General features: G+C 44.9%; 1 protein-coding gene across 4 annotated transcripts in view; it reads left to right on the plus strand.

The window, feature by feature from the left end:
• The window catches only part of tbc1d32 (TBC1 domain family, member 32), a 44,025-nt gene extending 36,292 nt beyond the window's left edge, over window positions 1-7,733 (plus strand). For all 4 annotated transcript variants that reach the window (XM_048985163.1, XM_048985161.1, XM_048985164.1 and 1 more), the window contains 4 exons: window positions 181-335; window positions 1,203-1,343; window positions 2,904-3,092; window positions 5,787-7,733. In XM_048985163.1, coding sequence (XP_048841120.1) covers window positions 181-335; window positions 1,203-1,343; window positions 2,904-3,092; window positions 5,787-5,906 — 605 coding nt within the window. In that variant the 3' untranslated portion in view covers window positions 5,907-7,733. The remainder of the gene's footprint in view (window positions 1-180; window positions 336-1,202; window positions 1,344-2,903; window positions 3,093-5,786) is intronic.
• The last annotated feature ends 3,390 nt before the right edge of the window (window positions 7,734-11,123 follow it).

The following is an 11,123-nucleotide window of genomic DNA, read 5'->3' on the forward strand; positions in this document are numbered from 1 at the left end:
ACAGATGGAGTCCCCCCCTCCCCCCTTTATTTCCACACACCATACCTATATTTTGTTGCTGACCTAATCAGGTGACCCACCGGAGCGTGAAAGTGTGTTGGCAATCAGATTGCAGTGGGGTAGGTAGATAGAGCGCCCCCTATAGGCTGGGTTGGGTGAGCTCCTTGACGTCTCCCTCAGACTGTCTCCGTGAGCATTTTCCGGGCCACGATTGGTTCGTCTCCACCGTGTTCCTGCTGCTGCGGGGGGACGGAAAGCGGGCGTGGGACCTCCTGCGGAGACTCAGCGGCCTGCTGGCGTCCGCCTTCCTCTGGCCGTCCAGGCTGCACGACTCGGTGAGTCCCGGAATGTTCTGTAGTGCTCCTGCCCCAGCTGATGGATGGCCTGTCCCTGCCGCCCCCCTGCTTCCCAGCGAAGGCGTAATCAAGTAGAAGCAACGAGGCGCAGTGCTACAAGAAACACGGTTTGTCTCAGGAGTATAAATGGTCCCAGGGTACATACAGCTATTATCCTGCTTCTGGGTTTGTGCTGTTCCTTTAGTTGTAAATATGTGATGTACAGCAAATAAAATTGTGTGCTTGATTTAGGTTGTACCGGCGTTGGCGTCTGCGTTCTCTTCGTTCATGTTCAGGATCCCATAATATCTCATGTCTTCGTAATAGAGATGTTGGATTTGATGAGATTACAGCAGTACAGTCATTATCTTCAGCCCCACATAGCACCCCCCCCCCCCGCAGATACTTGCCAAAGCACCGCATTCTGAAAATGCTACCGGCACCACGGTGGCAGCTGATGTTCACGGGCCGAGCGGTAACATTACTCAGCCATCCCTGGGATTTGAACCAATAACCTTCTGATCTCATGTCCAGCTTAAATGAGAAGAGGTCATTTGGCCCATCAAGCTCGTTTGGGGAGAATTTAACTAATAGCTCAGTTGTTAAAATCTTATCTTGCTCTGATTTAAAGGAGCCCAGGGTTTTAGCTTGCGTTACACTAGTAGGAAGGCTATTCCATACTCTAACTACACGCAAGTGCTTCCTCAAATTCGTTTTAAAATGTTCTTATAAATTTCCACTTATGGCCATGAGTTCTAGTATTTAATAAGAACAGCTTATGCACCAACATGTCTGGTCATAATGGGGCTGGCAGTAGCTCATGTCCTTACCCTACCTGCTGTGTCACACCATCGCCCCCCCCTGCAGGTGCATCTGCCTGCAGAGGTGGCACAGTCCGGCATCCCCCTCACCTACTCCTGCACTGCCCACTACGTGGAGATGCTCCTCAAGACCGAAGTTCCTCTGGTCTCCTCTGCCTTCCGCATGTCCGGCTTCACCCCCTCCCAGGTGAACCCAACAAACCGCCCGCCCCGCATCCATGCTCCACAGCACCCATGCTCTTTGGTATCATGCAGAAACGCTGCCTTCCGACATACTTGATCGTTGCAGCTTTGAGAAATTCTCTCTGAGGAAGAGAAAATAAAGTATTCTCGGTTTACCCTTCTTACCTTGGCAAGCTGCATTCCCATTCGCCAGCTCTTTGGGGCTGGTCTTGATAAACACCGTCACTGCGCTCTGGAAATGCAGTGGAGCCCCAGCCTTTCTGAGTGCTCAGCACCGGAACCGGCAACCTACCGCTCACAAGCGCAGCATCCTAACTCACCTGATTGATTCTGTTAATTTTAAGAGGCATCGAGTGGAATTTAATCGTCACAGTCAGAGTTTAGGAGAAGCAGGAGGGTGTCAAACAGGGAAGATGTTTTAAATCAAACCTGACGCTAATTTGTCCCTATTTTTCATTTGTAAATAACCTGATAATTCTCTGCAGTAACATCAGATTCACGTCTCTTTCTTCTTGTATTACTGCCATTGCTTAAGTGACGTTCTCGTCCAAGTGGGACTGGCATTGAAGGTTTTAGTGTTGTTCGCATAATACACAGTTCAGCCCAGCACAGCCAGGATCGAACAAAAAACGAGAGAGAAATGAAAAGCCCCGCGCCTGTCACCTCCATCAGAGACGGCGGCCATTTCAGGGCACTCCTGCGCCTCCTTGAAATTCCTCTCCTGGCAGATGCTCGAAAGTCGCCGCCAGAAACATTGGGAGAAAATTGTCTTCTGCTGGGCAACAGGAAAAGGGTGAAAATAGCAGGCTGGCTTGGACCCTCAGCACCCGGCCAGATTGGGTGCGGGAGACGAGAGGCTCCACTCGCGCCGAAAACTTATATAAAGAGGCTCAGATAGAAAGGCAGCTTTATTGCATTCGCGACGTCTGAGGGACGGACGGGGAACAAGAAGCGTTTTTACATCTGGTTTCTCCTTAAAAACCTCAACTCCTTGTCAGTGGACTTATTACAAACTTTAACTATGGAATTACGCCCAGTCGTATGGGTTTGTATCAAATAAGAAAAGTTTGTAGTCTATTAAACTTTAAAAACGGAGTGAATGCTTTCTTGGTGGATGAGTTCAGTTCATAGCAGTTTTTCCCCCCCACTCTGTGGAGTTCTATGAACTGGGAATCAGGAGTCATGCAGATATCGGATCATTATTCTGAGAGTCAGGGAGGCCAGCATCCCTGAAAGGTGTATGTTCTCTTCTTCATCTGTTTGCTTAATTTAGTTGCTTATTTTTAAGCAATTCCAGATAAGTTGCACTTATCTGTGGAGTTTTAAATGGCTGTCTGTCTTAAGCAGAGCATAGTTTTCAGATGCTCTGTAGTGTACTACTTATCTTCTTTATATATGATTTTAATTCTCTTGTCATCAGTCCTCAAATGTGTATATGATAGAAGAACACTGGGTGGGTGGATGGATGGATGGACTCTGGATGGTCTCTGCTGCAGTCAGCTGTAAACAGGCCACCTGAGGCTGCTGTAAACATAGTCTCTCTCCCCCCTCCCCCCCTTCCCAGATCTGCCTGCAGTGGCTGAGCCAGTGTTTCTGGAACTATCTGGACTGGCCTGAGATCTGCCAGTATGTCTGCACCACCGTCGTCATGGGCGCCGACTACCAGGTGTACATGTGCGTTGCGGTGCTGAAGCACCTGCAGCAGCCCGTCCTGCAGCATGCGCAGACGCAGGACCTGCAGGTCTTCCTCAAGGTGAGCGCCACATTCATTAGCGGGTCATTCTTTGGGCTTTGAGTCCTCATCATTATCTGCTGCGGGTTATTTAAAAAAGCTAGCATGGTTTCTGTAAAGAGGGAGCTGGGTGATTTGAAAGTTTCCAGAAAATTGTAGTATATTTGCAAAAGAATTGTTCCGGTAAATTGGTTCAAGGAAAAACCAGCTGTGCTCCACAAGTGCAAAATTGCTTTCTGAGTTTCTGAAACTTTCAGCCATACCTGAGTTTTTAAAATATGCAACGTATTGTTTGTGGAGAAGGCAATTCAGGAAACTTTGTTTGGAGTGTGTGAATAGGCCGTAAATCCTTTAACTACTTCTTTAAGTAACACTGAGGACAGATTATCAGCAGTGGCCTTATGATCAGAATGTCAAATGGTCAAATGAGTCTCCCTTCAAAGGCCCAAGTGCCTGTTCCCTGCCGCTCCGGTCGCTCATTTGTGCCATCGGGTCCATTTCCTTGCCTGGTTCGGCTCCATTTAACCTTAGAGGAGATCGCAGACTTCACCAAGTATGAAACCATTTCCGGGGATCACATTTCTTGGGAAAAGCGACTCCCATTTTGTGTCAGAACATCCAGGGTGACACATTGAGCCTGGATGGATGCCATACTGGTTGGTTTGGACCAAAGCCACAGTTGTCCCCGTCACCAGATCATATACCAGTTGAACACCTTCAGGAGATTCGACAGAGAGCAGCAGGAGCAGAGACACCAAATGATGTAATTCCTCATGGAAGAAAGATCTCTCAGTATATCAGCGAGCTTCTGTAGGTTCTGTGGAGAGGTTACCTGAGGCTACTGCGGTAGGATACGAAGATTCATTTTAAAATTTATGGCAGGAATTTGGATCCAGCAGCACATCTCCAGCACTCTCAGTTCACTTTTAAAGTCAGATTCACATTGGAGAGGCAGATTTCGACAACGTCAGGTGCGCTCCAGAAGATCTGGGCCTGTCCCTGAACAGCTTGCATCTCGGTGCATCACCTGAATTAAGAATCAAAACGTGAATGAGTTGTTACAGTTGTACTTGGTGAGGTTTAGATGTTCAGTGTGGTGGAGGACGTAAAGTAATGCATTATGGGTAATTCAGATGTAGCATGAAATGAACTCAAATAAAGCTTTTCTTTGTGCCTTTGTTTTTTGTTTTTAACTGAAAGGAAATTGCTTGTCACTCCTCGCACACTCCGTCGTGCGTTCCTGTTTCTCGTCACGCCTCTCAAAGCCCCTTTCAAAGGCGTTTTTCGGAAGATCTATCAACCCCCTTCCTCAACACCCCAGCCCCGATTGAGGTGTACACCGGTGGATCTCTGGTTTCCCATTTACATTTCAATTAATTTGCTAAACGTTTAATTGTGCGCGCTTGCTTCTTTTCAGGTGGTAACGAGATAAGGAAGCGAGAGCAATTGGCGCTTCATACCGCCATTTGAATGGTTGCAATCAGAGCCGTGAGAACGCGAATCTCGGAGGAAGTTCGGAGGTCTTCATTTTCCTGTGTTTATCGTTTCATTTCAATTGGATGACTAATTACATTGCATACAAGGTCACGCGCGAGCCTTTTCACCTGCAGTTCTCTCGAACGTTACCGGCGGTGATGGCAAGGGCACTTTCGGAAACGGTGGAAATTTGTGCTTTTTGGAAAATAGATGAAATTTTCATCTTTATCTGCGGTGCCAGTGCGGTCGTGCACCGAGAACCGTATCTTTTCCTGGAGGATTTTTTCGAAAACTTTGTCAAATATTGTGCTGTGTGAAATATTGTGTAATTTCTGCTTGCGGTGCTTTACTTAATTTGTGTTATTTTTATATTCAGCGTGGACATGTGTAGCAGTAGAGGTAATTACAAAACTATAAATTAAGTTGCTGACTATTAAAATTACACTCAATTTCTTTAGCTGGGCTCCCTCCTGCTGAGTCATTAGTGTCATCATGCATTTCAGCAAGGAGCTCCTGCGACAGCTGCAGTATTGTGGTTTGTTAAACCCCGTGCATTTTGCCAGGCTGATGCACTAAGCTTCTGCGTTGCAGCCAGCGCCCTCTGTCCCCCCTGCATTGAATTTCATTTATTTATCACATGGTTTATTTGCAAAGGCGACGTACAAATGAGGATCAGAAAGCAGAGTCTGCTGGGGTCTCTGTAGCTATTTGGAGTTATGGGCCTCATTCAGGGGCCCAACGATGAGCCCAGTGATGGGATTTAAAACAGCGACCTTCTGGTCACAGAGTGCTTATCCTTAGGGTCACACACTGTTCATGGCTGTCCTGGTGCTCGTGAGATGTCTCTCTGGTTTAAACCAGGAAGCGGAACACTGGACTGGTATTTTTAAGACACCTGGTTGAGCTGAAAATGGAGAACATTTTTTGCATGTATGAAATGGAAGTGGCACTGAAGACTCGCATAAAAGGTTCCTAAAACAAACTCATCCGTTCTGAAGTAGCCCTTTAGAGCTGCGGTGTTTTCAGTGGTTCGAGTGCGTTAATGCATGGTTAATAGCGGAACGTGCATCACAATAATAATAATATTATTATTATAAATTCCGCACTGGAGGGAAATGCCTATGGATTCCTGGTTTATACTTTTCCAGATAACAAAGCAGCGTAAAGGTACTGAATAAATAATCGAAGGTCTTTTCACCCGCATCGACAAACCGGAGTCCCTGTATTGCTTTCCGATAGGAGGAGCCCATCCAAGGCTTCAGAGTGAGTGATCATCTGGAGTACATGGAGGGTCTGGAACGGAGGTACAGAGCAATGGTGCTGACGGATATGAAGTCTGTCGTCTCGAAGGCCACCTAGGAAGAACCTTCCGTCATTGCTGGTCCAGACGGGGTGTCGTACAGCTGAGCAGGAGGAAGGCTCTTCGGAAACTGTTTTGGCTGTACAGCCCGCCATTTTCCATCATAGTATTATGCTCGGTGTTTTTATGACCCTGCAGCTGCAACGAAACCCAAGCCAGAGACAACGGAGCACATGGACAGATAGCATCAGGGCAAACATTGTTTGAAAACCACGTTCTTAATTTCATTAAGAGCCTACAAACCTATGCCTGGAGCACAGGACACATGGTACAGAAACACACACACACACACACACGGTCACATACAGTCCCATTTTCTTTTTATTCCTACATAAAAAGTACTTTCAGTCCGAAATGAACTAAACTCAGATGCCTATCAGATTATGGAATTACAAAAACTATATTGTGATATTTTTACAATGATCCCCATGGTAAGATGCTTGCTAAGCCATGTGGCAGTTCTGCAGTTGGAGAGATAACAGGACTTTTCCATGGTGGATTTAGCACCAGAAGGACTAAACTTATCGTGTTTTTGCAGTACTTGGCTACAGTTGGCCTTACTCAAGGAAGGGAGCGTCTGCAAACTCAGAAGTGGCTCAGTTCTGCACTGGTTTCTTAAAAATATTCAGCAAAGATGGAACTAATACCTAGATTTTTCTTTTCTAAAAAAACAAAAAACAGGAGGATATAAGAGGTGTGTGAGAGCTTCAGGAAATGGTTCATTTGACACCGGCGATCGATGATTGGCACAGCTTCAGATTCCCTCTGAGTCCTTAAGTGTTTAAACCGCAGTACATCAAGTTTTGGGTTATCTCTGATAGAACCTTCTGATATTTTCCTCACGAAATAGACCAGTGTGGTTCCAGTCCACCAAGCCTCCCATCTCTGCACCTTCCATTTCAACGTATCCTGTAATTCCTGATTCCTGAGGCTGATTTTCCCCTAAACTGACTTGCAAACAGAGCAATATTTCACCTACAATAAAACCGTGGCATTAGGGAATCAAACTTGTTGATGAAGTTGCTTTGTACAGTGATTGCTATTAAAGGGAACTTCTTCCCAGATGTTTACCTGCAATGTTCATCATCAAAACTTGTTGATGATGTCTAGTACATTTCAGCTGTTATTTTAAAAATCAGAGCCCTGTAGATATTTATTTCAGAGGTTCCTTTGTCAGTCTGTGTTTTCAGCTTGTTAAAATGTTTATGTAATTCTTATTTGGAGGAAACAAAATCAGTTTCTCTTTCTGTCCTGGGTGCTGTAAAAAGAGATGAGTGTGGCGTAATTGATGGAAAAATGCTTACAGGCCCTCGATGGCCCTTAAAGGCCTCGTTCGAAATTAAAAACAAAATGAGGTTTATTAGATTGGTGTCTCAATACTTATATGATAAACTTATGAACCATCTAATATGCGCTAATTTACCCTTTAAAAGTTTATCAAGCAGTGGATGAAAATTGAATATTTTTGTGCTACAAAATAGATCCATCCATCCATCTGTTTTCCATACAAGCTTGTCCTGTTTTAAAAAAGAATTTCAGTGTAAATAAAAAGCAACCAAGCAGTAACTAAATACATATGCCTTCATATGCAGGTTGCTGATTTGTACTGAGGTATTTTATATACCAATTTGCCTTTTATTAGTTATGCATATTCATTCGTAAACGTTTGTAAACAGTATTTGCCCAAAGCCAGTTCACTAGGGTACTGTAAAATTCTCTCACCATCAAAGACATTTGATTACTGTGACAAGTTTTCTTTATCGAACTGTAAATCAGGTCACTGAAGTATTCAGATGCAAAACAATAAAAATAACCATTAAAATAAAGCATATAACACCGTTTCGGTTGATGCCACCTAAGGTATACCTGTTCTTTGCACAGGTATTGATAACACTCTGATTTCTTACTTTGTTCTCCATAGCTCCCTGATCAATGCAACTGACAGCCTAGTTTGTGTTTAATGGGTTGTTTTTTTTATTATGTTAAGTAACCCATCATAGTGCTAGACCACATAATATGCTGTAGCTAATAACTAAATGTTGACGATATGACTATTCAGTCCTGGTCATTTTAATACTGCAGCCAATTTAATACCCAGTTTTAACATAATTTGATTGGTTCATTTTGGCAAAGTTAAATAGTTTAAAGTAATTTAAGGGCTTCTTAGTTCCTTCTTTGACCCAAAAATGTGTTGTTCGCTCCTTTGGGTCTTCAATCCTTTTTGCTCTTGTGAAATCCTACCAGCGAGTGAAATGCAAATCTACTGGCTTTGATTGGCGCACATTGTGTAAGAACATGCTGCCTCCCAGTGAGAGTTTCAAGGTCAAGATATAGAGAAAGTAATTCAAAAAGCGATTCCCTTGAACCAAATTTTATCTGCTGTACTTAGCTCTCCAGGGAATGAGTTTTTGTGAAGACAAAGAAAGAATTCTCTTGTTTTGATGGGATACCAGCAGAACGATTCTTCCACAAAAAAATAACAGTCCATTCCATATTAATTTCAAACAGCCTATAAACCCTTTACCTAATAAATAAAAATGAAAAACCAAAAAAATATCTAATTTGTTTTTCTTAATCATAGGGGGGTGTGGTGGTTAGCACTGTTACCTCGCACCTCTGGGACCCGGGTTTGAGTCTCTGCCCTGGTTCGATGTGTATGGAGTTTGCATGATGTTCTTCCTATGGTGTTATAAGCTTATGTTAAGGTGAGTTGGAGTTAGTGTATTACTTGTAGGTGTGCATGGTGCATGTGTAAGCAACTGGTGGGTGAGTGTGACCTGCGATGGGTAGGTGCCCCATCCTGGGCTGCTGCCCCGCCCCCCAACACTGAATAGGACAAGCTATTACAAAAAAAATGGATGGATAGAGGATACAAACCCCATGTGAACCAGTATGAGCTGCAGAAACTCCCCCTGGTGGTTGACCATGGTATTGAACACTTTTGCACACCCTTTCTTGCATCGGTCACTAAAGAAGTCAATCAGCAGATCGGTTTCTCAGTAACCATGTTGGAATAATTTCACCACCTCTTACAATTAAACGGAATCTTTAGCAATTAACTGCTGACTGTAGTACTGCTTAATTGTTTATTGATCTAAAGTAAAAGTTACAATTCAGCACCGTGCTTCCGTTTTTTTCTAAATGCGAGGATGTATAATTAAAGCAGAAGGTAAGAGTCTCGGGTTCCGTCCAGTGCTTGTTAACGCCTGCTTGACAGTAGGTTGTGGGAGTGCGTAAAAAGGGCAGAGAACGCGCTCTGAAAAGAGATTTCAGCAAGTGCTCGGCTACTATGGAAAATCGTGTTGCATGTAATTAGACCAAAATATTCTTGGTTTGCGGAAGGACTGAGCAGCAAAGCGGGACTGTGACAGTAACTCCCCCCTCCCACCTCGGCACGTTATCATGCTTTATACCCCCCCTGTCAGTTAAGCTGCACTGCAGTGAGTGATGAGCCCAATATGTCCCGATGTATTTCCTGACAAAAGTCCTCTCACGTTTCTGGCTGACAAAAGGTAATCTGCAGCGCTGCTATTTGTTTAACGTTAGACTGATGCTTATATGTAGTATGAAGGCAACCCTGATAAATCACCTGATTCTGCCGAAATGCATGTCAGCATCTGGAGGGCAAGCTTGCTGTAAAGGTGGGGGGGGGGGGGGGGGGGTGGACAGTTAGGACAATTCAAAAAGATCAGCTCAGCTCAGTGAAGGAATTACTCCTAGTACAACCTGGCCACCCTGACCAAACTGTGCCCAGGGAGGGTGTCTGGAACAGATGTGCAAATTGACCTACATATTGCCTTGGAGACCCCCCCCCCCCCCCCCCCCCCCACCCCCAGCCAATGACCAGAGTTGAGTGGATCGATACTGTATTAATCGTACAAGATCCCGAGCCCCGCCTGTTATCCCCCAGTGGCTGGGTCCCACTGAGCTTTTGAAGCTCCTCCATTGGCCCCCAAGCCCCCCCCCGCATCTCAGAGCAGCGCTTGTTACAATCTGAGCAGCTCCTTACCCTTCCCTGGCCCGGCCCAGGCCTTGGCACCAATCTAAAAGGCCCATTTTACAAATTAAAAGTGCTGCACATCAGGGAATTGTCTCCCTTAATGAGAGCACGAAAGCGCAGACCCACAATGCATCATTGATCCTGGGCGCACCATTGCCCAGTCAGATGGTTAGCAGGCAATAGTGGGGAGAAAGATGCTTCAGGGCTAGTCTTAGCCAGATTTACTAACATTAAGTCATGCTATCAAATCAGATGGAGAACACTAGTGCCTGCACTGAGGGGATCTAGACCTTAACTAATGAAACCGACAGCTGTCTTCCAGGTCTGCTGGGACCTCCTTATGGTTTTCTCCGAGTTCATGCATTTGTGTACCATTATCCGCAAGGCTCATAAAAACATTATCCATTCCTGAGCAGAAATGGGTAGCCAGCATTATGGAGCAGAGAGCGATCTTTGGTGTGCAGGAAAGGGATCAGGGAAATCTGACACCCACATCTCTGCGTGGTCTGTTTTTTGTTTTGTTCCTTTTTTTTTTTTTTCTGACGGCAAAGCCAAAGACTTATTGCTATTCCGCTCAAGCAGGACCTTGAACAAAACAAAGATTTCCAGAGCAGGGGTCAATATTTTGACATCGTCGGCAGGCGCCAATGCTGACAGGTTTGGCGGTTCGTGAGTGACACTTAAAGTGTAAAAATCAAGTGCTGACAGGTAACCGGATAGAGGTGGACACCTGCGCGTGACACTTGCGAGCACATGAACTGCTGACGAGTGGCGGAATGAGCGGCTAAGGGCTTTATTAAAGATGCAAAAATAAGTAACCAAATGCATGATTGTGTCCTGACATGTTAACAGTATCTGTCAGAGATCAAGACACGCACACAACGAACCCAAAATGAGTCTGCTCTAGTCCTTCCTGAATATAAAATTTAGCGTTAGACAGATCATTATATTCAGGGGAGGAAATGTCAGTGTCTTGTTGGAGGGTCTCATTCTGAATGTCGCAGCTCTGGGGACGCCACATCGTGCCACAGAAAGGCCGTGACAAGCGCACTACAGAGGGCCACCATGTCACCAGTCACATCGTCCCTTTAAAGGTCACAGCGGAATGACATCTCGCTTATTTATTTATTACATCAATGCCAATATGAGCTTTGTTTAGAAAATGAATCCTTTAAATAAAAATCCCTTAAATAAAAATTCCCTTTTGGCTCATATG

The sequence above is a fragment of the Brienomyrus brachyistius genome, chromosome 19 (genome assembly GCF_023856365.1).
Source record: "Brienomyrus brachyistius isolate T26 chromosome 19, BBRACH_0.4, whole genome shotgun sequence".
Lineage (NCBI taxonomy): Eukaryota > Metazoa > Chordata > Actinopteri > Osteoglossiformes > Mormyridae > Brienomyrus > Brienomyrus brachyistius.